The sequence below is a fragment of the Colletotrichum phormii genome (assembly GCF_030913505.1).
Source record: "Colletotrichum phormii strain CBS 102054 chromosome Unknown BDP81scaffold_7, whole genome shotgun sequence".
Classification (NCBI taxonomy): Eukaryota; Fungi; Ascomycota; class Sordariomycetes; order Glomerellales; family Glomerellaceae; genus Colletotrichum; species Colletotrichum phormii.
This window is the reverse complement of record NW_026851449.1, coordinates 1,056,554-1,082,477: the sequence shown is the minus strand read 5'-3', so window position 1 is coordinate 1,082,477 and position 25,924 is coordinate 1,056,554. Positions and strand designations below refer to the sequence as shown.

General features: G+C 54.2%; 7 protein-coding genes across 7 annotated transcripts; 4 read left to right on the top strand and 3 right to left on the bottom strand.

Moving 5' to 3' along the window:
• Window positions 1-954: 954 nt before the first annotated feature.
• BDP81DRAFT_204941 (uncharacterized protein) lies at window positions 955-7,094 on the top strand. Its single transcript, XM_060582592.1, has 2 exons — window positions 955-1,555; window positions 1,607-7,094. Exons 1-2 carry the CDS (start codon window positions 1,064-1,066, stop codon window positions 6,773-6,775), a joined length of 5,661 nt encoding a protein of 1,886 aa, XP_060446878.1. The 5' UTR covers window positions 955-1,063; the 3' UTR covers window positions 6,776-7,094.
• Window positions 7,095-11,582: 4,488 nt separating this feature from the next.
• On the bottom strand, window positions 11,583-12,061 carry BDP81DRAFT_204923 (uncharacterized protein). Its single transcript, XM_060582590.1, has one exon. It carries the CDS (start codon window positions 11,940-11,942, stop codon window positions 11,670-11,672), a length of 273 nt encoding a protein of 90 aa, XP_060446877.1. The 5' UTR covers window positions 11,943-12,061; the 3' UTR covers window positions 11,583-11,669.
• Window position 12,062: 1 nt separating this feature from the next.
• Window positions 12,063-14,709, top strand: BDP81DRAFT_204924 (major facilitator superfamily domain-containing protein). Its single transcript, XM_060582591.1, has 2 exons — window positions 12,063-13,047; window positions 13,123-14,709. Exons 1-2 carry the CDS (start codon window positions 12,541-12,543, stop codon window positions 14,671-14,673), a joined length of 2,058 nt encoding a protein of 685 aa, XP_060446876.1. The 5' UTR covers window positions 12,063-12,540; the 3' UTR covers window positions 14,674-14,709.
• Window positions 14,710-16,313: 1,604 nt separating this feature from the next.
• Window positions 16,314-18,573, bottom strand: BDP81DRAFT_516119 (Alpha/Beta hydrolase protein; the record flags this gene model as incomplete). Its single annotated transcript, XM_060595866.1, has 2 exons — window positions 16,750-18,573; window positions 16,314-16,365 (listed from the first exon to the last, which is right to left on the bottom strand). The coding sequence occupies exons 1-2, from the start codon at window positions 18,381-18,383 to the stop codon at window positions 16,314-16,316; spliced, it is 1,686 nt and encodes a 561-aa protein (XP_060446875.1). The 5' UTR covers window positions 18,384-18,573.
• A 1,366-nt stretch (window positions 18,574-19,939) lies between these two features.
• On the top strand, window positions 19,940-20,714 carry BDP81DRAFT_315663 (riboflavin synthase; the record flags this gene model as incomplete). Its single annotated transcript, XM_060584100.1, has 2 exons — window positions 19,940-19,970; window positions 20,047-20,714. The coding sequence occupies 2 exons, from the start codon at window positions 19,940-19,942 to the stop codon at window positions 20,712-20,714; spliced, it is 699 nt and encodes a 232-aa protein (XP_060446874.1).
• A 547-nt stretch (window positions 20,715-21,261) lies between these two features.
• Window positions 21,262-23,028, bottom strand: BDP81DRAFT_316033 (crossover junction endonuclease MUS81; the record flags this gene model as incomplete). Its single annotated transcript, XM_060584133.1, has 1 exon — window positions 21,262-23,028. One exon carries the CDS (start codon window positions 23,026-23,028, stop codon window positions 21,262-21,264), a length of 1,767 nt encoding a protein of 588 aa, XP_060446873.1.
• Window positions 23,029-24,147: 1,119 nt separating this feature from the next.
• Window positions 24,148-25,820, top strand: BDP81DRAFT_459967 (phosphoglucomutase/phosphomannomutase domain-containing protein; the record flags this gene model as incomplete). The annotated part of the gene is made up of 2 exons (XM_060593602.1): window positions 24,148-24,909; window positions 24,960-25,820. 2 exons carry the CDS (start codon window positions 24,148-24,150, stop codon window positions 25,818-25,820), a joined length of 1,623 nt encoding a protein of 540 aa, XP_060446872.1.
• Window positions 25,821-25,924: the final 104 nt, after the last annotated feature.

Sequence of the window (25,924 nt, the reverse complement as noted above, 5' to 3'; positions counted from 1 at the left end):
ATAGAAGTACGCTGCGTCGCATACAGATTTGGCTTGTCATGCATGTACATCTACTGGGTCGGCTCCGGTACATCATGATCTGATTGGCCACATAAGACCATATACCCGCTTTATCCGCCCACCCTGACCACTGAATGCTTCTCAAGACCCATAATAAGGACGCGACCACTGGGCACCTCCTGCCCTGCTTGCTTCAAGGCGTGGATAGTGCTGGCTCGGTTTGACTGGGCTCTTGCCGATTGAGACTGAGAGTTTCTCCTCTGTACCTGCCCGCGTACCTTAGCTGAGGGCTGCTAAGTGCCAAACGCAAAAAAGGCCAACGCAAAGACAGTAATGAGTGACTGACACCATCATCACAAAGGGCTACCCTGCGGCGTGAACTTTTGCCTGTGCCGTTCCCTGGGATCTTTTTTTTTCTTCCTACCAGAGTTTTCTTTTGGTGTTTTGTTTGACGACGACACACAAGGCCCAATACGGCCAACGACCTTGCGAGCTCTGGCCCTGACTGCAACGCCTATCGTCGCGTTCACCTTCGCGTCTCCCTTCGTCGACTCATTCCGTCCTCGCCCGGCTTTCGAATAGACAACGGAGAATCGAGAATCCTTGGTCGGTCCACCAGAACCACCACCACCACCGACATTCGATCACCTTCACTTTCGTCCACGTCGAGCAATCCCTTCCGACTTTCAAGCTCCTTTCCTGGGGCCTCCGACCGCTCGTCGCCGACAATACCTTCATTTCTCTTGCCACGCCTCCGCCGTAAAGTGGGCAGCGTCTTGTGTTCAACACTAGAGCTCCCATCGCTACTTCGTGCCTTGGACCCTTTTGCTTCGATTCTCGTCATGTCTCGTGGTCTGGCTTGCCTTTAGTCTTGGCCCTTTGCCAGACAACCTGGCTCTCACTCGGTGCTTCGAGTTGAACCAATTCGCGACTTGCAACAGCCACGACATCTTCACGCCCTACCTCGAACACACACTCTCCAGACAGTCCTCGCTTGCCGAGACGGTTCAAACCGGCCAATGGTATCGAAACAACTCGGGATCTCACCCGCTTCTCTTCCACAATGGAACCACCGCAACTCAACATGCTGGCGCCACCGGCCGTGACCTCTCTTCGGGCACAGGCCGGCGTCATGGAACGATCTTTGAGCGAAGATATCCGAGAGGAGCGAGAAGAACTACGTGAAGCTGCCGAGCAGACTCTCAATGTCATTCTCGACCTCAACCTCGACGGCACTATCCGATGGGTCAGTCCGTCATGGACCGATGTGATTGGCACTCTGCCCGACTCGGTCAAAGGAACTGCGATAGCCGACTTGATCATCAGCGAGAACAAAACGGCCTTTGCGGATACCGTAGAGTACATGAAGAAGGACGACTCGCGGAGCCATAGAGTACGCTTCGCCGTCACAATGGGCCCACTATCCAGATTGCTGCCCATCGAAGGCCTTCAAGACCAGGAACCAAACGAGGCCAACGAGAGGGTTCCCGAGGCAATCGACCTGGAAGCCCAGGGCATCATGGTGTACGATGGTGTCTCGGGGGGGGAGAGCCATGTAGGTACCTCATTATCACCCCAACTTCCTTGCTAACAAAGCGCTTGCTAGACAATGTGGATGATTCGACCCTACATCGCACCCAGAGAGATCAAGATTGACCTCCCTGCTGTGATCGTCGACTCTCTTGGATCCGGTGCCGAAGTCCTTGCCAGCTATCTTACGCAGCTAGCCGAGTCTGGCGTCGATGACCCCGAAAACCACCCACCGCCGTTGCCCGTTCTGTGTCGAATCTGCGAGCGACAGATTTCTCCTTGGTGGTTCGAAAAACACACCGACCTGTGTCTTCAGGAGCACCGGGCAGAGATGGATGTGCAGATGGCGCAGGACAGTCTGACGGACCACCGACACTCCATTGTGAAAGTTCTCGATGCTCTCGAGGCGAGAAAAAGCCGGCCACTTACAGGCGATCAGCTTTCTGGCCCAGCTGCTGAGTACAAGGGCTTGCCAATTGGCCCTCCTCTATCAGCCTCGTCATCCCCTGGAAGTTCCGTTTCGCAGTCAAGAGAGAGATCAGGTGGTTTCGGCCACTCGCGAGCTCGCTCTTTCGCCATCAGACGTCCTCAAGCAAGAATTGTTGAGTTGCTTCTTGACCTCTGCGATACCGCCATCGAAGTCAGCACTCCAGCGGTGAAGGAGGCTTCATCGCAAAACCCCGGCGAGATCAGGACGCAATCTCCTCAATCCGAGTCTCGCATTTCGCAAGTCATGCAGTGGCAATCACCCAGCAACAATACTTTGGAACAAGAACAGGGCCTAGCTCTGCTCTGCGCCGACACTGAGAAGGCCGCGAAAACCAAGGTTGAAGCAGTCTTCAGACACCGGAAAATCATCGAGTATGCGGAGCGCATTAGAATTGAGTTCGCTGTCATCGTTCAGGACTGCATTGATGAGGCAATGCGGAAAGCAGCTCGAATCGCTGCTGGTCGGCTGAGCGATTCGACTGAAGACGGGGAAGAGGAGCAAGCCACGCCGGCGCAGGAGGAGCTCTTCTTTCAGGGATCGTTTGAAAATCCTTCGGCCCTTGCGGCTGCTTTGCAAAACGTCAGCCTGAATGACAACACCGACAGACCAAGACCTACTTCCTTTGTGGGATCAGCGCGCTCAAGCAGCCCTAGAGAGTGCCCGACGCCGAGATCGAATTTGGGAGGATTAAACCCAACTGCACCTGCCCGCGAGTCCCGGCGAGAGTCATTGCTTTTCGAGAGTGACGCTGGAGACAGCGATGGAAGTATTCGCTCTTCTTCTGTTACTTCTCGACAGCCACCGCGTACCGACTCCCCGATATCTGAGTTTGGCGATCTTCGTCGGGCAGCTAGCTCGAGACAACATCATCGCAGAAGCATCATTCTGCCCGGTACGTCTTCACCTCGACGACAAGAATCACCTTCGCGTATGAACCAACCATCATCCCCTCTACGAATCATCAAGCCGCGCAATTTCCCGTTCCCACAAGATGGCGTTACGTCGCCAGAAGCATCACCCTTGCTACCCGGGAGCGATTTCAGCTCTCCAGCTCATTTGCCAGCCAATCACCACCGTCGACAGTCCTCAGCAGCCATGTCCGAGTTTGTGATGAAAGGTCCGCCGTCTCCCAGAATGGCTGCCCATCAGCCTCCCCCTCAGGCAAGGCCGGCGCCTCCCTCCATCAAAGATTTCGAGATTATCAAGCCAATCAGCAAAGGCGCTTTTGGCAGTGTTTACTTGTCCAAGAAGAAGTCGACAGGAGAATACTTCGCTATCAAAGTGTTGAAGAAGGCAGACATGGTTGCCAAGAATCAGGTTGGCAATGTCAAGGCTGAACGCGCCATCATGATGTGGCAAGGCACAAGCGAATTCGTCGCCAAGCTCTACTGGACCTTTTCCAGCAAAGATTACCTGTATCTCGTGATGGAGTATCTCAATGGTGGCGATTGTGCGTCTCTGATCAAGGTACTTGGTGGTCTTCCGGAAGACTGGGTGAAAAAATACCTAGGTGAAGTGGTTCTTGGCGTGGAACACCTGCACAGTCGGAGCATTATCCACCGCGATCTCAAGCCCGACAACTTGCTCATCGATCAAAAAGGCCACCTGAAGCTCACGGACTTCGGTCTTTCGCGCATGGGTCTAGTTGGACGACAGAAGCGAGCGCTGGACAGTCAGAATTCCGATCCCACGCCCGACCTCCTCAAGCAGGGTCCATTTGCTCGCTCAGCATCTCTGGCATCGTCCCGGTCTACCTCACTTGATCTTCACCCTCATACTTACTCACCTAGCATGACGCCACAGATGACACCCGACACTGGCTCCAGCGGCGGCCAGCCCTCATACTTCGCCCTGGGAGGGCCGGAGGTCCGACGAGTCTCTAGTCACCGTAGCGAAAGCGGTGGTAGCGAAACCCTTGCTCGCATGCTCAACAGCTTTTCTTTGGCCGACCAAGAGCATAATGCCCCGATTCAAAACGCCCAGCCGACGCACGATGATGCGAGTGAAAGCACCGGCCAACCTTCGCCAGACATGGCGGCACTTCATCATACCAGCACTCAGTCCAGCATTGACTATCTGGGAAAGAATACTCCCCCGCAGTCTACGATGATGCCACCGCCGATGGCCCTGTTCGATCCGGAAGACACCAACCGCCGTTTCGTGGGGACACCCGACTACCTCGCCCCCGAGACCATCAAGGGCGAGAAGCAAGACGAGACCAGTGATTGGTGGTCTGTTGGCTGCATCATGTTTGAATTTCTCTACGGATTCCCGCCATTCCACGCCGACGAAGCAGAGCAAGTCTTTGAAAACATCCTTGCACGCAAGATTCAGTGGCCGGATGAGAACGAATGCGAGCCGATCTCAGACGAGGCGAAGGATCTGATCAACAAGCTGCTCTGTATGGAGCCCCAGTCGCGCCTTGGAGCCAACCGGGAGGATAAGTTCCCTTGCGGTGGAGATGAGATTCGAAGCCACTCTTGGTTTGAGGGTGTCAACTGGGAGACTCTATTGGAGGATGAGGCTCAGTTCGTTCCTCAGCTCGAGCATCCCGAAGATACCGAATACTTTGACGCTCGCGGCGCTGTATTGCAGTCTTTCGCCGAAGAGATGGAGGATCAGCTTTCACCGCCAGTCTCTGGCGCAGGCTCTGACTACCATGACCGACCGCATGACGCTCTGTCTAGGGTCCGATCTCAAGTCAACTCGATCAAACGCAACTTGATGCCTCTTCACATTCCTCCGCACGTCAGGGACTTGAAGAGTAGACGACTTAGTGAGCCTGTAGTTGCCGATGATTTTGGCAGCTTCGCTTTCAAGAACCTTCCTGTGCTCGAAAAGGCCAACAAGGACGTCATTCAGAAACTCAGGGCAGAAGCATTGGCATCTCAAAACAAACCGACTGTCGTAAGTCCAGGCGGCAGTGTCACTTCGCCTGGCCCAGCTCTCGAGGGCAGCCCAGTACTTGCCAACCCTATCCAGAGAACAATATCTAATGCGAAGAACCGACCTCAATCGCCATCCGGCCTCAGTCACGCGGCCTCGTCCCCTAGCAGGGCATCCCAGCCATCGTCGCCACTGCTAGTCTCGTTCGTCGCGGGCCAAGGCAGCGAAGGCCGGCGCAAAGCCTCCAGCAACTCTTCCAGCCTTTCACAGCAATCGAGTGTATCTCATCAGCCTACGTCCCTTGACATTCCCCGAGTACCGCCGAGCCTGCAGAAGGCGGCGACAAGCGTAGCTGCTTCCCCAGTCAAGGGCCGTGGGGCTGCACCACCTCCGCTAGCTCTATCACCGCAGAAGATCGTGTCAACGCCCAGGCAGGCCTCGAGTAGCCGGTCGAGATCTTTGACTGTTGGCTCGCAGTCCCAAGAAGGTAGCCCAATTACCTCCGATGTTCTGTCGCACCACCGCAATCGTCGCAGCCAGGTCTTCGACATGTCACCTTCATCGTCCGACAACGAAGGCGAAAAGCACAATGCTCTTCTCCGAGTGCAGCGTCGCCGCCAGAGTTCCCGTCGCCTTTCTCAAATTGCTTTTGACGGGGGTCCGATGTTCCGCCCACTGGATGTCTTAATCTGTGAGGATCATCCGGTCTCCCGCATGGTCATGGAAAAGCTCCTGGAGAAATTGCGCTGCCGTACCATTTCGGTATCGAATGGATCGGAAGCTGTCAGATACGCCATGAGCGAGATCAAGTTTGACATCATCTTCCTGGAGTATAGATTGCCTCAGATCAATGGCGCTGATGTGGCCCGCATGATTCGGGAGACTAAGAACACGAACTCGCATACGCCCATCGTCGCCATTACAGCATATCTCAAAGAGCTGCAGGCTCCGCATTACTTCGATTCACTAATCGAGAAGCCCATCTCGAGTTCTAAGCTTACCGAAGTTCTCAAGAATCTCTGTCAGTGGAAGCCCGAGTCGCCTGGCGTCAACTTCTCGATGTCTCTTGGACACTCTCACCCTGTGCCCTCTAGCCTCCGTCAAACCAGCTCTCGAGCAGACGACAGCCCAACGTCAAGTTCATCGCTGTACGCTGGACGGCCGGGTAGCAGCCTGATTACTTCACGTGAGGACTCCATCAGCTCTAGTCTCTTCGGGGACTCCGAGTCAGTATCAACGGATGATGTGCCGGTGGTGATCAGCAGGAAGGCTACTGGCGACTGGGACGAAGGTGGCCTGGGTATCAGCCAGGATGAAGTTATTCAACCGATCAAATCACCAAAGTCATTGCCACAGCTCCCACAGTTGGTGACGCAACAGTCTGCTCCGGGTCAGCTGGAGCACACTCGACGATCCGCACCGCCGCCTTCGTTGGAGAAGCTGAAAGCCCGGAAAGAGCACATGGAGAAGCGCCTTGCCGAGGGTACAGATTCGGCCGACGATGAGGACGAAGAGCTTGGCTCCGGACGGGACAAGCTATTCCGAGGCAAAGCGTTACTGCCGAGCTCCAAGCTAGGGATTGAGATGATGAGGGCCGATAGCCACGACAGTGTCACTTTTGGATCTGAAAGTACGCCGGAGCCTGTCACACAGGTCGTGACACCTTCCAAGGAGATCGATATGCCTTCGTACGAGATTTTGCGAGACACAGCCACGCGCACGCCTCCGGATAGTGGCATAAGCTCAGAAGATAAGACACTCGTGCCCGACGTTGACGAGACACCGAAGCCGCTTCCGACGAACAGAGAGGATGACGCAGACGGGGCAACGCCCAGAGCGTTGGATCGATCTGGGGTGTTGGGAAATTAAGAGCACAGGAGCGCTCGCATACCTATGGAAAAGGATGCGGAGACATTTACCAGCCGGCAAAGCCTATCATGTTATGGCAGTCTCCAGCAGATATGGAACATCTTTTTCTTTTTCTTTTTGTTCAGTTGTTTACCCGACAGCGAGGCGTTTAGCGGGGACAACAGCGACACGCAGACTGCATCATTTCCTTGAGTTTATGGTGGCTGGGAAGGGTTATGGCGTTATGGATTTGATTTTGCTAGTTCAGCCCGAAGGTCTCCTGGAGGAGGATGCGGGATTGAAGGACGGGGAGGTCTTCTATTCCACTATCTGTTATTGCATTTGTGTGCAGGGCGGATGCGAGGGTGCTGCATTGCCCTGCATACTAACTTTCATTCTTCTGCACAGACTTCTTGGGGCGACTGCGCTCACCACCACACACCGCTCTGGACTTGATTTCCTCTTTTTCCTTTCTATATTGTTCTGTGTCTACACGATTTAGGCTCTCTCCTACAAACTGCATCTGGGTTGACGAGAAGGGACGGGCAGGGTCGATATTCCGGACGCGGCGGGGTTCTGTGACAGACAGTTGGCCCTTGCTTGATACGAGAAGATCAACCGGGCAGACATGCTCGGTAACTGGGTCTATTGATCAAGCATGGTTGCGTCGAGGGGAAGACTCTTGTTTCTCTCTTCTTTTTGCGTTATGGTTTTTGCATTCGGGTCTGACGCAGTGCCGCCAAAAGTAGGGGGAGTCACGGCTCAATCAAAACAAAAGCCTCTTAAAAAACAAAACAAGACTGAATACAAGTATCATCAGACTGCAATGACGTTGATGGCTACGGCTGTACTTTCTTTCGTACTACGAAGTGTTCAACGTGCTGTCTATTACTCGGATTCGCAACTTTCCGTCTATTCTGGGAAGTATGGAATAAGGTACGATGATGGCCATTCGAAGAAGCGATCTGAGGAGGCAACCTACCCAAGACTACATCATCTCGTTTTTTTCTCTATTCGGCATGTTAATTATGGGATGAACCGAACAGTGGCAATGACGGCGACTGCGTAGGCTTTTGGCAACGGCGTGGCTGAGCACGTCACGGAGGGGGAGCTCTCGGACTCTTGGCGGTCGAAGCGATGACGGATTTCACAATTTTTAACGGACGTTGGGACCGTTGAAGAGACGGATGCTTTGAGAAGTGGCAAAGTCTCTCTTGCCTCTGAAGAGCTCGAAGTGAGGTAATCATGGGGTCGGTACACCTTAGGAAGCGAAGGTCCGGCCCGTCTATTTATATCCCTCCTCTCATCCAAAGCTCGTCATGAGCGGCGATCTTGGTAACTTCCATGAATGATCATGATAGATGAGGGAAGGAAGAGCAAGATCACTATGTACATGTTGAGGCTGTGCTGATTTGAATGTTGAGACGACCTATGCTCTTGTAGATGATGTTTCGTGGAGATGGATATCTAGGGCATTTGGTAAGATAGTCGAGAAGAAAACGGGAATAGGCTTCCCCCTCCTGTGACTATCTTGCAGACAAGCTTTCGATGCCAGGATGAGGGGTGATGCCTGAACCGGGGATAATTCGCCGGGCGGACGAGAGAGAGCCATGCGGAGATGGTTGTCTTTAAGGTGTTCGGGCCAGAGGATTGAGTTTACCGTTGCACTAGAATGGCAGGCGTCCTTACGTGCATAGAGTTGGAGGAAGACTAAGTCTCCTACTCAGTACTTAGTCTAGATGGCGGGCGATGAGAGGAGGAGGAGGGGTGTATAACATGTAGAGTATATCTCGAAATGTGGAATCCGGGGGAAGAGTTGATGGTGTCGTCGGCGATGCGTGGGTGAGCAGTCGGTTCATGCAATCATTGGCTCCAAGCACTGGGTTGATTTCATCTCAAGTGTGCTTGCTTTAGCAGCCAAAGTCTTGTCCTATATCATTCTGATGAAATGCTAATACTTAAGAGTTTATGGTGCATGTTTTGAGATGGCTGTAATTTTTCATCCGCTCCTTGATATTTATATAGCATTTTGGGGGGGGGGGGGGGGGGGGGTTTGTTATGGGTTTACTACGTTGGAGAGCTGACGTCTTTGACATGGCTCTTGGATGGGTGAGGGTGAGTGAGAGTCTGAGAGATGCGGTGATATGAGAGGAGAAGTGAGAAAGTGTGTGAGAGAGAGAGAGGAAGGGAGAGTGAGACGAAGAGTGCAAAGAAGCTTTGCCAATGTGCGTGGCGGCCGAGGCTTGTGTGAAACTCGTGTGGACTTGGCGCTTGGCGCTTGGCGGTGCGACGTTGACGACGACAGCTGCGGACGAGGGGACGTTGCGACTGAGGGAAAAAAGAGGAAAGCGAGCACGCGAGCACTTTCTCGATGGCGGCTAGCACAGGATGCAAAGGAAAATTGAAAAGGTCTTGGCGATGGCTCGGCATGCGGGAAGGTACCAAGGGTTTAGTGGGAAAGATTCCTCGCATAGCTCTTCAATTTGCCCGTACGATGATTTTCGAATTTTTTTTTTTTCGTTGGTCGCGTCTGCTTCGAGGTTTCGTCAACGCTGTCAACGCAAGCTTCATGCAGCCACAACGTGCATGGGGGAGGACTAGGCCCTGCCGGAAGTGCGGGTTTGCTGGGAGTCAATAGATCTGGCACGTTTTCGTTTTACGAGTAGTGATTGGCTGGATCTGGATGAGTTTTGTTTCGGCGGTTCTTGTACTTCCTTTAAGCTCGTCGAAAGGGCTGCGGGCAAGGTGGCATGCCATAAGTGGAGCCTTCCTACCGCAGTTCGAGAAAAAAAGGTGCCATGTGGGTAGCAGCGGGGTTATTTTATGGGGAGGACGAGGAGGAATGCTGTGAAGAGATTGGTTCGACGATCCATCCGTCACCTTCTTTTTGGTCACTTTGTCACTTGTATCTTTTTTCTCTAGGTACGCAGTCACGCAGTAAGGTAGGTACGTCTTCCTCTGGGGACAGAAAGGCGCGCGGAAGGGGAGGGGAGGAGCGGCCAGACCACAGAGGAAGCAGCGGAGGAGGACTGCAGCAGTGCAGCATCTTGCTCTTTCTCCTCCTGCCCCTCCGTTCGCCTTACTGCAGGTTGGGATATGGGGGGTCCAGGTGTTGCTCTCTTTCTGCAGCCGCAATTGGCGGGGCGAGTCAGCAGGACATGGAACGCCTGAGCTCTCTTCTACGTGTCTGCTCAACGACAACGACTGCACGCGGTTGACCTCGGCCGGGAGGGAGGAGGACGACACGGAAGAGTAAGGTACCTACTACCACGTACTTGAAAGGGTGGTTGTTTGGGAGAGATTGGGGAAAAGGGGATCAGTCAGGTAGAGAGGCACAAGACGGGGGATCCAGGCGTGGAAGAGATGGGAGGTTTCTAAAAGAGTCTCGATGGAAGGGGACTGCCTGTCTTGCATGTGTCGAACCATGGAGACAGATTGTGCCTCGTGGGATTTTGGAGTTTGAGAGCTGAAGCTTGAGCTCTACGCAGTATCGTACACACTATCTGTACACACACAGTTACATGGTCAAGACAGTGTTCTGGACTTGAGGCGGGAATGGCGAGTGATGGCCAGTGCTGGAAAGTAAAATAAAAATAAAAATACTGCCCTTCAATGCATGAGTTTCCCTCTGTCTGTGACTGTCACAGTTGCAGTTCATAGTATTTTGGACGCTCCCCCCCCGCGTGCCCTCGCACATCATCCACAGAACATGGTGCACATGGTACGACTTTGGCCGAGTTGAAGACGGGACTGTCAGAGTTGATGGCTGCCAAGATGTGTACAAAGGTACCTCCCTCTGGTATTCGTACGGAGCAGGACCATATTGGGTGAGGTGTCGTGTGAGAACATCGGCGGTGGCAGGCTGGATCTCGGTGCGGCGGACAAGGGCAAGCATGGAAAGGCAGGATCTTCGGGAGCGACAGCCTGGAAAGACCCAACAGGCCTAGCCGGCTCGGATTTTACCTGCTTTCTTTCCTCTTCGGCTCTTCCTGACATGTCCAGTCCTTGCGCAGCTTTGCCTCCAAGGTGTTCCCAGACACTTGCGGCTTGCCAGAGACTAGGTACCTAGACTAGGTACCTAGACTAGGTAGAGTCCAAGGTTGAAGGTGCTCCAAAGCTAGCCCAATCGGGTGACGTAGAGCTAGTGTGCCCCGCCCGTTTTCGGGTTTGACCGCAGCTGGTCCCTGTATCATTTTTCTGGCCTTTTTATTCCAGCTTGGTTTTTTTTTTTTTTTAATCAATCTTTTTCTTGCCGGTGCTCAACCCGCTAGTCCAAAAAACAAATAAAGATGGGAAAACAATAATAACAAATCACACTCAAGGTCTGAACCCAATGCTCAAACTCGGCTTGTCTTGCCCAAATACAATACCTACCGTACACATTCCACACAGACACGCCTCTTCAACGGCCATCCGTGTCGCCTCTTACCTCATCCCACTCCTCTTCTGGCCCTGACGCCTGGGGGGTTTATGGGTCTTCCCACACTCACCTTGATCACAAGGCGAGGTACACCGTAGCCGTACACGGTACAATGAGAAGAAAGTGGAGGGAAGCCACCATGGATACGTCCGAGGTCGCGGCGAACATGGAGAGGAGTTCAGTGCATGAGCAACCCAAAGGGTCCTTCTACTCTATGTATGCACTTGCTCAGAATTCCACTGCATAATACCTTCTTGGATGTGACCATGGGCGCTGCCGATGCTACGAAAAAGTCAACATCTCTCAGGTACTCCAGAACCCCTAGGTCATAGCAGATGTCTCCCGACACGGGACATTCCTCTTCTTCTCCATGCCATCCCATGCTCCGGTCCATGGATCCCAGCCCAACCCCCAGTGGGGTGTAAGTGGGCAGAGTGGCCACACTCCACCACAGTCCTAAGCCCGTCCTCCTCTTCCTCTTCCGCCTCTCGATTCTCAAGTATCTGAGTCTGCAGTGCTGCACATCGTACCCCCTGGTCCACTGGGGGCTTGATTCCGTCTGTCCATCCAAATCACCCGGTTGGACGCGCTTACAGCAACTTTGGCAATTGGCTTTTTCATTACTGTTATCGCTTTGTATCGTCTTCCATCAGGAAGACCAGTCCGCAGCAGAAGCCGCAGCAGCAGCAGCAGCACCCCATCTTTCAATCTCTGACCCTTAACCCAACCTGGGAAAAGATTCGAGACTACCCTGGCGACGCGGTACATGTACTACTTCCTACACCACCTATAGTATACCTTACGGTCGACCTACCCAACTCAAGGGGTCCTTTCGGCACATCAGAGAACCGTTGACCCGCCGGTGAAGCAGCCACGGGATCCAATTCTCGACGGAGACTGGTCCAGAGTCCCAAGACTTGAGCGGCTCCTCGGGGTTCGGCCGATTCCACATCCAGGACATCTTGTCACTGAGGCAAGACATCTGCCCCGACCAGGTCCTCCACCATCCCGGGATCAACTTTGCTTATATCTGCTCCCGTCCCTCTTTGGCCCATCACCATTGCCCTCCCTCTCTCTCTTCCCGCCGTGGCCGTCATCAACCCTCCTCTCCCCCTTCATCCTTTGCCTGCTTTCCTTAGGTACAGCAAGGAACCACTTGTACCAGTGAACCTTGTCCGTGGGTTACCGTCCCATCCTCTCGAGGTTTTGCTTTGGTCTCCCCGCAACCCCCCTACGAGACACATCTAAATACCACAGCCACCCGCCCTCTTCACATCGGCGCGTGAGCTAGTCCAGCTCGTCACTAAACACTTCCTTCTCACCACCCCTAGGAAGTGTCTCGGACGCCTCACAGTCTTTATTCACAATGGCGACTCATCACCAGCGCCATTCCGCCCCCATTGGCGTGATTCCCGTGCCTCACGGTCCGGAGACGGGCCAGGAGCATGAGGACTACCCCCGGGAGCACACCACCGCGCATGAGCGCGAGATCTTTGGTCACGTCACGCGTCCCGACGACTCATATACCCCCGACGGTGTCTACTGGGCCGATTTGCCTTTGTGGAAGCGCGTCAGCTTCGTCAACAAGGTCGATCGCGATGAGGCCGCCAAGGAGCTCAGGGCCACCGGCGAGATGATGAAGAAGGACCCCCTTTCTCCTCTCACCTGGTACTTTCGCAACGCTGTTCTTCCCGGTGCCGGCCTCGGTCTCGAGGGTTACGTTCTGTTCTCCATTGGTAACTTGGAGCCCCTTTTCGCTGCCGTCTGGCCCGAGTGCTGGGGCAAGGGACACGCCGTTTGCACACAGAACTGGGTCGCCTCTGTCACATATCTCGAGATTGTCGGTATCATGATTGGTCAAGCCGCTGTTGGTGTAAGTTTGAAAGCCTCGGGGTTTTTTTTTTTTTTTTTTTGAGAGAGAGAGATGTCATTTCTGACATGAATACAGGTCATTGGTGATTGGATTGGCCGTCGTTGGGGTCTCATTCAGGATGCCGCCATCATGTTTGTCGGTCTGCTGCTCTTGACCGGCTGCTGGGCCAGCTCCCTCCAGGGCTGGGTCATTTTCTACGCCTGGTCCCTCTTCTTTTACGGATTTGGTGTTGGTGGTGAATACCCCATCACTGCGACGTCCTCCATGGAAAACTCCGTCACCGCCGGTCGTCTGTCTACCCGCGAGGATCGCCTTCACCGCGGCCGCAAGGTCACCATGGCTTTCCTGATGCAGGGTTGGGGCCAGCTCATCAACCAGGTCGTTCTCATCGTCCTTCTCGTCATCTTCAACCGCGGATATGGCAACGGCCCGTACACCCAGTCCGCCGCTCAGTACACCTTCCGTCTCTCTTTCGCCCTTCCCGCCATTGGTACTCTGTGGCTCGTCTACTACCGTACCTGGAAGATGCCGCGCGCAAACCAACAGCTTGCGCTGGCTAAGAAGAAGCAGGGTGTCACCGGTTACGACGTGAACGCTTTGAAGTACTGCTTCCAGCAGTTTGGTGGCCGTATTCTGGCTACCGCTGGTACTTGGTTCTGCAACGACGTTTTCTTCTACGGCAACAAGCTTTTCCAGGGTCAATTCATCTCGGTCATCTCCAGCAACCCCGATTCCCTCTTGACCAAGTGGACGTGGAGTTTGATCAACGTCGTCGTCTCCCTTGCCGGTTACTACCTCGCCTCCCTGTTCATCGACAACAAGCTTTACGGCCGCAAGATGATGCAGCAGGTTGGCTTCTTCATGTGCTTCGTCATGTTCGTCATCCCCGCCTTCAACTTCGAATACTACACCAGCCCAGCTGGCGTTCACGCATTCCAGGCCATGTACTTCCTCAGCTCCTTCTTCAACCAATTCGGACCCAACTCGGTTACCTTCCTCGTCGCCGGTGAGGTTTTCCCTACCCCCGTCCGCGCCACGGCCCACGGCTTCTCCGCCTGCATTGGCAAGGCCGGAGCCCTTCTCGCCTCCGTCCTCTACAACTACATCGACACCCAGACCAAGTTTCACGTTGTTCCTTGGTTTGGTCTCGCCGGCATGGTCCTCACCTACTTCTTCCTGCCCGACACCACCGGTCTCGATCTCAAGGAGCAGGAGCGTCGCTGGACCTACATCCGTAGCGGCAAGGAGGCCGAGTACCACGGTGTCGCCGTCCACCCCACCCATCTCAGCGTCTGGGAGCGCCTCCGTGGCGTCGGCAAGTACTACGACGCCGAGAAGGACCACAAGGCTCAGATCGAGGACATGCGCAAGGAGTGGGAGGAGAGACAGGCGATGCAGGGCGAGAAGGAGCCCGAGGTCTGGGAGGACCCCGAGCTCTTCTCCGAGGCTATGCACGGCTACTTCAAGGAGCAGCACAAGGGCAAGTCTCAGAGCGGTGTGATGCACGACGCCGACGTGTCCGAGTCCTCGTCGGCGCGGGAGAAGGAGACGGGTGACGAGATCCAGCCCAGCCCGATGCTGGGAGCGAGGCAAGATCGCACTGATCTCGACGAGAAGAGAGGTTAATTGTGCATAAAGTGGTTTTTTTTTTTGCATTATACACGTAATGAGGAGTATTAACAATGGGCTTTGGAGTTTTACAACATGGGCGGGATTACTTGCATTGGGCTGGGGCTTTGGGTAGAAGCATACTCAGCATGGCGTATAAGACGCCCGAATATTCTTAACGTATTATGACTACCATGCTCTGTTGTCCTTGCTCTCGGTGACTCTACGTATTTGGTGCCTACCATTAATCTCTGCCTACACAGTCTTACGGGCCATGCCTATATGGAACCAGGAGCACCCATTACCCGGATATATGGAAGTCACATTCCCATGACAAGCAGGGGGATGGAAGCTGAGGCTCATAATTTCAGCAAATTGCGCCAAAAGCTTGATTACCTGCCATGCGGGTACCTGTATAACACCATGTCAGTTACAAAGGTTACACGGCCTCGGCGATCCCGGCAGACGGCATATGGGTGCCGGCGTATGACCTTCGATACATGGACCACGTGAAGGGCTGGCGGCGCTCTGGGTATCTGAGGTAATTGACGACGATACCTGGATAATCAGAGTATTTGGTTTGGAAGTTCGCCTGCCGGTTGCTCACGTGCGCATTTCGGCGGGTGTTTTGTTCTTCAAGGCCTGACGACCTCTTACTCTAGCAATGGTCCAGGCAGACGGAGAAGGTGGTTTGAGAGAAAGGGAAGAAAGCTTGCTGAGCCTTCTTATACAGGTGTTGGGATACATAGAGGTAAGGGCGGCTAGATGCTTGGGCTTTTGTATTATACGAGGGATAGCGTCTTGTGGTGAGTTGAACCTTTGGGGTGGGACCTAGTATGATGAGGACTTTGGATATCTATCCCGCCTTCTCGACATCGTAACCCTTTCGGAATACGTCACAAGTAGCGGTGATGTGGTGTTGGATGAGTATCCCAGTGGAGTGGGCAAGTGAGTAGTTGGTGTGAGTGCTTCTCTACCTTCCTTGTGAGCATGCCTCCATCATTAACGTCGTTGAGGGTTGAAGGAGCAGGAAACCTGAGAGAGGCTCAGATAGCAGGCAGTTATTTTAGAAGAAGCCGACACGGAGATATATAAACTAGAACCACCTCGTCGTCATCAACACCTCTTCACCACTACTTATAACGTATTCGGAGTGGACCGCGAAGTCAATGATAAGATATTCATCCTATGTCCATCTCATCCTAGCTATTGAAGACCCTAGCCAGATGCTCATACCAACATCATACTCACTCTAGCTTAAAATCCATTCTAAAGTTTGACCCATTTTGATACCTAAGCTCTGATATGGATCCAGCAAAGTTTTGATCCTCTACGAAAGGTTCTTTCTGAATGAACAGGGGCCGTCATGGTATAAGAAATTACAGAATAAGGGGACCAAGGTCCGCTTAGTTCTTTGTGAAGTCTCTAGTGGAAAGGAGAAAAGTCAGTACATAGACTGGTTGTCTTTCTTACACGCGACACAAGACGAGTAAGATGGCTGCGAACGTCGTACTAGAATCGGCAGGGTGGTCCAAGAATACAAGTACCTAGATGCAATGACCTTGGTAACTAGGAGCTTTCTACCCTTGCTGACATTGTCTTGTCAACTCTCATACTTATACCTTAGAGTTGCCTCGTTAGACTGCGACATAACTCTTTTATGTACGGTTCGTTGGGTTACCTGCTTCGACGTTTGGATTAAGACTCCTGCTACCGAGCTTTGGAGGCAATATAATGGTCCCGAGAGAAGCTTCCCATTCCACCAGAGGTTAATAGAGGGCCAAAGGACAGGTAAACAAACAAAACATACAGGCTCACTTATTGAACTACACACGCACAAGTAGTTCAAATGTCTTGGCAAGTGAGATGGTCATGATATCTAAACATTCTTCAGCCCGCTATATATGAGCTAACTAAATCCTTAACTGTGACGGCCCGTTCTCTCTCAACATCTTCCTAATATTCTTCGCCGTCATACCAGCCAGCGGATGAGGCTCCATATCCGGATCTTCGTCAGCCTTGATACTAACCTCACCACCACCCACCGCCGCCACCCGTCCCGGCAACACGGGCAGATGCGTATGCGGATCATACATGGCGCCCTTGGGCACAACCTGTGTCTGCACCGTCGCGGACCCTTCTCTAAAGGTACTCTCCGGGGGCCCCTGCGTGATCAGATTCTTCCCAAACACCATGGGCGTCGTCCCAGACGCGATATCTACCCCTTTAATCGTCCGCTCCTGGATCCTCAGCGCCGCCTCGGGCTGGTTGAAAGCAGATAGGTGACCCGCGAAGAATAGCCGCGTGAAGGAGAAGTTGTCGGCCTGCTTTACCTCCCCCGGCACCTGCCCGTCCGTGTTGGCAGACATGTTGACGAACCCGGCGCTCGCCCAGTTGGCGGCGCCCAACTGCGCAGCAACGATTTGCGCGCCAATCATGTTGCTGTCATAATCGGCGTCACCGGTAAAGAGGGAGACGGTGACTCCTTGCTGGACAAGGTTCTTGAGCGACTGCGTGACCAGCGCCCCCGTCCGGCTATCGTCGCCCGTAGACCCGAAGGCGATGGCGGTCTGCACCGACGCCTGGCTGAAGTTATTGGACGCCCCGATGGCGGCTTGCACGTCGGCCCTGTTGAGGTAGCTCACGAACGTCGCCGAGGGGTACGGCTCGGGCAGCAGGAGGCGGATATCGTTCTCTGCGCGGCCGGCGTTGACGTCCCAAAAGTCCTCTACATTCTTCACGCAAAAGGCGTCAGCCTCGGCGCAGAGCCTGTCGGCCGGCTGGGCGTTGCAGGCGTTCTGGCGGTCCTGGCAGCCGCCCGTGCCAAACATGTTGTTGAAGAGCTGCTTCTGGAGGGTGTCGTTGAAGGGCTTGATGTCGTAGGGGTTCCCGGGGGAGACGGAGTAGTTGAAGTAGGCGCCGAACTGCACGCGGGTGTCCATGAAGCCGTCCTCGATGGAGATGGACTTTAGGGGCACCGGGACGGTGCCCGGGGCGTTGGCCTTGTTCTGCTGGGTGATGAAGTCGGCGAAGACGGGGACGTAGTGGCCGCCGTACGACTGGCCGTTGATGTGGACCCCGTTGGCCGCGTACTGTGGGAAGGCGCCCATGATCCCCTGCATCACCTGGTAGAAGACTTTCGCGGCGTCGGCTGTCGAGTTGGGCGTGAGGGAGACGTCCATGGAGGAGTAGGTCCCGCACATGGGATCCGCGGACGTGCACTGCTGGGGCACGATCTCGGCCGTCTTGGGGTTGACGGTGCCGTTGACCAGGTTGGTGAAGGAGAAGCCGACGGTGGCGGGCTGGTCGACGAAGAGGAGGTTGCTCACCGTCGACCACGAGTTTGGGTTGTCCACCACTTTGCCCTTGGCGTCGATGGAGCAAGGACCGATCTCGGTGAAGAGACCGTTCATGGAGGACGCTCCCGGCCCGCCGTCCAGTCTGACGGTCAAGGGAGCCGCAGCGGCGTTCTGTCGTGCCTCGAACATGTAAAAGTACATGTGCTGGGTCGGGCTGACGTCCACGTAGCCGGCGAAGCTCTTCACGTTGGGGTTGGTCTCGCAGATGCCGTTCGGCACCTCCTTGAAGCGGACATTGACGCCGCCGGCTCCCTTGACCGTCTTGAGATCCGTAGGCTGAGCAACAAACTGTGCAGAAATTAGAGATGAAAAGAAGGCAACAGCGTAACCGAGAGTGGCCCGCATCATCATATTGTTTCGCTGCCGCATCTAGCGGACGGATCGACGTGATGGCTACCGTGGAAAAAGTGTGAACGAGCGGATAATGTCGATCCAGATCGACCAAACGAACGAAACTTGCGTATTACATACGAGCTGCACCCTCGCTATCGGGAAAGATCCATACCTAGGTGTCTTTAACGTTCCATCCAGAAGTTTGAAGGAGTGGCTAGTTTCTCACAAAACCAGCCTCACTGATCACGAAATGGCATCTTCTCAGGGCGCATAAGCATGGGCAATGCTGGGTCGTCCCCCAAACATGCTAGGTAGGAAAGCTTATTTGTCACCTAGGACACGGACTGTCGAGTAAAACGCCGTGGAGACCGCGGGATTGTTGTCCGTACCACTCAGGGTCCAAGTTCAGACAAGGCTCACCCATCTCCAAGTCGGTTGATTCGGCTGAGAGAGCCAGACCCTAGGCTATTTGAAGGTGCTGGTCGTCTCAAGTTATTGGTGGCTGACGATTGAAGACGGGCGAAGAAGTAATCCAGTCCGACTTGCCTGGTTTCCCATACATATTCGAGGAGGTGAGTGAAGATGGCTGTGTAGTGCGTATGAATTCCAGTCTTGGAAAAGCTGATCAAAGGTCTCATGAATCCCCCATTGCTCTTAAGGTGGCGGTAAGTATGTGAACCGATGTGGCTGGGGTCTCTAAGTGAATGAAGCCATTGGTGTAGTAATATGTCCCATGTGAAGGAACGTGCCGAGTTAACGTCTGTTTCCTACCACAGAGAAAGTGAGTAGTCCAATAGTGAACCTTTTTGGGATCGGCGGTAGAAGTTATACGACCACATTGAGTTCTTTCAAATGCCAGCTCCTAAGTTCTTGCCAAGGTGAACAACGGGCGAACACATCGACTGAACCAGCGATGAACTCACGCGTCCCGAAAGATGATGGACTAGGATCCCCCTCGGAACTTCCGACCTCCGACATTAGCCGCAAGAACCAACAAGAAACGCCCGCAAAGTTTCATGTCCCCATTGATGTGATGATGCTTATATCTCTACCTCGTCCCCACACCGAAAGAACTGCGTGGGTCGGATTGAAATGTAAAGAGTCCCACTTGGCTGGTTTTCTCCAAGGACAACAAAGCGGTCGCCATGCTTAGTAATACACACGACGTGCCTCCTAATCGCACATCTAGCGTTAAGCGCCATGGAAGAACTTTACTGATATGAGCTAACGGAATGGCCCGATACTGATAAATTTAGATGTTCCGCTGGTCGGATGAAGGAACGCGTAGGCAATGAATTGGAACATCGGAATCGCGAGGAATGCATTGGGCGCTGGCATATGTAATCAGGCCAGTGTCTCTGAGTGGATAGCGCCATCGCCCGTTATAGAAAGTGGGGGAGGGGATTGTGCTTGGAGGGGTCACTCTGATTAGACGTCCATAGCTTCCGACAGCTTTCAATGACTTCTCATCTCAGCTCAACTCACTCACTCAATTCAACACCAATCCTTCTAATTGACGTAGCTTCATAGCCTTTATACTCATCGAGTGTCGTATTCTCACAGTTGTACTCAGCAATCTAAGAACCGCAATCATGTTCACCGGCATCGTCGAAGAAATCGGAGGTCCGGACCCCTCATCTCTCACCCTTGACTCACCCCTCACCACACCCGTGAATACCCTCAACTAACATCCATTCAGTCGTCTCCGAACTCAACCCCAACGACGAGACAGGAGGCACCTCTCTCACAATCACCCTCCCCGAGTCCTCCACCCTCCTCTCAGACTGCCACCTCGGCGACTCAATCGCCATCAACGGCGTCTGCCTCACCGTCACATCCTTCGAGCCCGCCGGCCCGCCCTCCTTCAAGGTCGGCGTCGCCCCCGAGACCCTGCGCATCACTAACCTCGGCTCCCTGGTCAAGGACTCCCGCGTCAACCTCGAGCGCGCTGTCCGCGCCGACACCCGCATGGGCGGCCATTTCGTACAGGGCCACGTCGACACCACGGCCACCATCCTGGCCGTCACGCCCGACGGCAACGCCCTCACGTTCCGCTTCGCGCCGCGGGACAAGGCTGTGCTGCGCTACATCATCTACAAGGGCTACGTCGCGCTCGACGGCACGAGCTTGACCGTGACGCAGGTCAATGATGAGGAAGGCTGGTGGGAGGTCATGTTGATTAGCTACACGCAGGAAAAGGTCGTCGTCGCGAGCAAGAAGCCCGGTGACACCGTCAACATTGAGGTCGACATGATGGCAAAGTATGCTGAGAAGAGCCTCGCGGGGTACCTTGGCGGTGCTGGCAGCGCTCCGTTGGAGAGAATGGTTGAGCGGATCGTGGCTCAGGGACTTGGTGGCAGGTCTTGAAGAGAGAGTGTATGTATGTGGTAAAAAGAAAACGTCATTCCTAGGTTTTTATATGAGCTTCTTTATACAGCTATCATACGTTATCCCAAAAAGCTCTTCATTTGTACAAGCTGTCTGTCTTATGCCATTCGACGGATGTAAATGGGCATCCAGTGTGTCACCTCGAGGTGATTGAAATCTCCGCGAGCTCGTCCAACAAGAGCGATATACTACTACTACTACTACCACTGACGACACAAAAGACATCAATCGACGAGTATCAAAGTGAAAAAGCTCAGCCCCTCTCACGGGGGGCCTACGAAATCCCAGGTGGCTCTTACTTATTATTCCTCAGGTGTAACGATGCTAGGATTTTCACGAGACTCGAACTGGCGGCCTATGAGTGCAGGGTAATTCAAACGAGGACGTTCCCCGCGACGCCATAGGCCTTGGTGAAAGGATAACCTCCTTTTTCTTATATAGGGGTTGGGTGGTATGCGTGACCCGGATATGTGATGAGTCTATGGACTGCTTGCTGTATATTCGCAATAGGGGTATTCGTTCATAATTAGGCATCGCCCCAGACCTCGGCTAGCCGTTGACTGACGGCCTTGGCAATCTTCTTGCGCCCTACAAGATTGGGTAAACCGCTAATAACCATCTCCCGTTTCCTCTCGAGCCCTTGCTCCCCTGAACCGCACTCCTGGAACGCCTTGATGAAATCATGCGGTGTCTTCCACCGCTTCTGAATCTCCAAAGCCTTCTCTCCCGTAATGCCCCTAGTCGTCATGAGCATTTTCAGGTAAACATCTCGCAAGGTCATCATGTCCGACTTGGACGCCAACGACGCAAAGGCCGCGTAGGTGATGTAGTAATTTGTCGTAGGCTCCTTCTCCCGGAGGTGTTCCAGCAACGGCAAGTAGTTCTGCGCTGTCAAGACCGGGGTCGGTATGACCAAAAGAGGCTTACATTCGTACATCTTCTTGAGCATAAATGTCATCCGCGCAAGGTACCGGATCGTATCGTCCATCTTCTGGGTCTTCTTCAGAAAGTAGCCATTAACTACTTGTGTAGATGCGGTGGCGGATTGGACCATTTCCTCAATCTTGGAGAAGTACGCCGAGTCCAAGGCGATTTCCTCGACGATGTAGACGACGTGCTTGACCCCAGATTTCCGAAGTCGAAATTTCTGCTCGTGAAAACGGCCGTCCTTGATACTGCTAACAAGATCATCTAGTCGCTTGCGCTCGACAATCCAATCTAGAACAACCTCGTCTCCCTCTGCGCCTTGGCGGGATAGGGCGGTGGGATCGTGGCACTTGGCAATCCACTGCGCGTCGCCGACGTCCAGAGCTCGCATGATGGGTTTCACGCCCTTTTTGGTGAGCTCGTCTTGCATGTAGTCGCGATCCTTGACTGCTCTGACTTCGCGGATGTCAAGGGCGAGATGAACAGTGAAAGAGCCGGGCGCAAGCCGAATCGGGACGAAGTTTGGTAATGATGCCTCATCCGAGACCGCTGGTCCGTTTGCGACGACGCCTTCGTATTCTGATGTCGTTCTTGGCCGTTCCGCTGGCTCGACAGATGGCGAAGCTTCTCTGTTAAACGGTAGGGAGGTCGGGTCAACCCCTGTTGAGGGACCGGCATGCGTGCTGGGGCCTGCAACATTATTGTCGGCAGCACCGCTTGCCTCTGTGGTCTTTTTGATGCGTTCAGCAACCTCCCATCCCTCATCAGTAAGAGAGTACCGCCTCTGTGGACGGCCTTTCTCGCACACGAGATCTTTCTCGATGAGCGTCTTCATCGAGTTCCACGCCGTGTAGTACTTGCCAGGGTCACTGGGCGCCGAGAAGGATGCGTCGCAGTGTTCCTGAGCCACCTCTATGAGATTGGCTTTTGTTATTCCAAATTGTACACCCTTATCCAACGTGGAGAGTGATAGTAAGAGAGCGTAGGCTCCGGAGCGATATGTTGGAACGTAAGGCTTTGCCTTGCGTGCTTTCTTGGGTGGAGGGGGCTCGTCATCTTCAGCAGCGCCGCCGAGGGATGTGCGGTCTTCCTTGGACAGCCGTGGATTCTTAGGCATGGGCAGTCCATTTGACTCGCAGTGCTCCTTTAGCTTATCGGTCAGGCGTGAAGAGAGCTTGTCTCCGAAGCCCTTGAGCTGGGTGAGCTGGCGTGGATGGTTGAAGGTGATAGGGCATGCCTTGAGAGATTCGTAGGCATTTCGATAGGTGGAGGTGCTCTTCACGTTTCGTTCTCTCGCAGTATCCAGCCACTCCTTGACCCAGTCAAGGAGCAGGGGATTAGCGTATTGCTCGTGTTCGCCAGCCATGGTGCTGCCGTGATGTTGGAGGATCCTCGGCGTACTTCGAAGGTCATTGCCAAGAGCTCAGCGTAGAAGAGAGCATCTCTGCCGGCAAGTATGCAGCCAGGCTGGGCAATGCGATTTCCAAAAGTGCACCGAAAATGCCCTAAAAAATGTAGTTGTCAACTTGGATGCCGAACGTGCCTCGCCAGCTAGAAAGAGGCGAAGGACGGAGGGTGGGGGAGGAAGGAAACTTGGAGTCGCGACGCGTAGACACGCCAAGTACTGGCACTTGGCTTAGAGTGGTTATCACGAATCCACGTGACACGAGGCACAATGAATTCGACCTTTGTGCCAGGACCATCCTGTGTTCTGAGCGCTGAATGCGCCGATCACCTCCTGAGTGCCCAAGGGAGTGACAAAATAATCCGCCGCTGATTTATCCTAGTCACTCTTCTTGATCACTACTATACCACTACTGTTGTTCTGATCAATACTTGGAAAATACAAGACTGATGTGCATTTCATCGGGGATCTTCTGAGATAATACAGATACGAAAAAAGAACAATCCCATCAGTATCCAAGGTGATGGAAAGCAGTTGTCGGGATGTGTTGAGCGGCAGTTTAGGTACTGTGTCACCCACTTGTGCCCCTCATGGACGCTGAGGAGGGGCAATCCGGGCTGCAACCCCACTCCTTCCTGTTGCGGTGTACTGCATCCATCCAGCGCCCAGTCTGACTTGCATGATTGCATCACGGGCAATGGCTACGGCGGGGACTGCCTGTTGAGGTCGCTGCTGTCCTCGCATGAGGTAAATGGCGGGGAGCTGAGGTGAGCCTGGCAGTACCCAGGTACAGTAAGTAGTTGAGAGTTGAGGGGAGGAAACAGCACACTGGAATGGCGGCCTCTGCATCCAGTTTCCAGGTCAGCAAGTAAGGTACGGTAAGGTAGGCAAACTGCCACCCTCCATTTCTCTCCACTGTTTCCTCGTAAACATCCCCAGCTCTAATTACCTACTACGTTGCCTCTTTCTTTCCCTCCTTCTTCACCCCCGGCCATCGTTCTTCCAACACGTCAAACTCCCTTTTGAAATTGCCTCGTTCCGTTGTTCACCATAGCCACTCGCTTGAGCCCACCGCCCGCCATGTCGGACGAGAAGATCATCGCCGCTTCGCAGAAGCACCCCATCGTGCCGAACCACACCTTCAAGTATGGCACTGCGGGGTTCCGGATGAAGGCTGATCTCCTTGACGGTGTCACTTTCCGTGTCGGTCTGCTCGCCGGCCTGCGCAGTCGCAAGCTCAATGGCCAGGCCATTGGCGTCATGATCACGGCTAGCCACAATCCCGCTGCCGATAATGGCGTCAAGGTTGTTGACCCCATGGGCGACATGCTCGAGCAGGAGTGGGAGTCGTATGCTACTAAGCTCGTCAACAGCTCCACGGACCAAGAGCTTGTCGACAACTACAAGGCCTTGGCCTCCCAGCTCCGCATCAACCTGTCCGACCCTGCTCGCGTCGTTTACGGTCGAGACACCCGTCCTTCGGGTCACAAGCTTGTCGCTGCCCTGGCCGATTCCTTCGAGGCCACCGGCGTCGAGTACACCGACTACAAGATCCTCACCACTCCCCAGCTCCACTACCTCACCCGATGCGTCAACACCGAGGGCACACCGCAGTCGTATGGTAAGGTCAGCGAGACTGGCTACTACGAGAAGTTTGCCGACGCTTTCGTCAAGGCACTCAAGGGCCGCAAGGTCGACGGGCAATTGACCATCGACTGCTCCAACGGCGTTGGTGGCCCCAAGTTGACCGAGTTCCTGAAGCACGTCCCCAAGGATCTCACTGGCTTCGGCGTCAAGGTCGTCAACGACGATGTTCTCCGCCCTGAGGTCCTCAACCTCGACGTATGCCGCATCGCACCCATACCACTCTGCGCCTTAACTAACTTGTGCAGTGTGGTGCAGACTTCGTCAAGACCAAGCAGCGTGCCCCTGCTTCCCCTAAGCCCGTTCCCGGCGCTCGCTACTGCTCCTTTGACGGTGACGCCGATCGCCTGATCTACTACTACACCGATCCGGACACCGGCTTCTTCATGCTCGACGGCGACCGGATATCCACCTTGGCTGCCTCCTTCATTGGCGATTTGGTCCGATCTGCCGGCCTAGAGAAGGACTTGCGCACTGGTGTCGTCCAGACCGCTTATGCCAACGGTGCTAGCACCAACTACATTGAGAAGCATCTCGGATTACCCGTCGTTTGCACGCCCACCGGCGTCAAGCACTTGCACCATGCTGCTCTCAAATTCGACATCGGACCCTACTTCGAGGCCAACGGCCACGGCACTGTCATCTTCAGCCAAGACGCCATGCGTGCTTTCAGCGATACAAAGCCCCAGTCCCCCGCACAGAAGGATGCCCTCGAGACCCTCGCCGCCGTTGGCAACCTTATCAACCAGACAGTTGGCGATGCGCTCTCGGATATGCTGATGGTGGAGGTGATTCTCGCTCACAAGGGCTGGACTCTTAAGGACTGGGCTTCAACCTACTCGGACCTTCCCAACCGCCTGGTCCGTGTCGAGGTTGGCAACAAAGATGCATTCCAGACCACGGATGCCGAGCGTCGCCTCAGCCATCCTGCGGGAGCTCAGGACGAGATTGATCAGTGTGTTAGAAAGTACACCAGCGCTCGTTCCTTCGCTCGCGCCAGCGGCACCGAAAACGCCTGCCGTGTGTATGCCGAGGCGGCCACTCGGTCCGAGGCTGATGAGCTCGCCAACAAGGTTGCAGGCATCGTGAAGCAGTACGGTGGACTGTAGGCAAGGCCGCCTAACTGTCAAAGGAGCTACGATGCACTGTTCATGTAGAGGACAGTTGATGATTGGATTACCTTTCCCCCATTACTTGGACCAAAATTACGGCG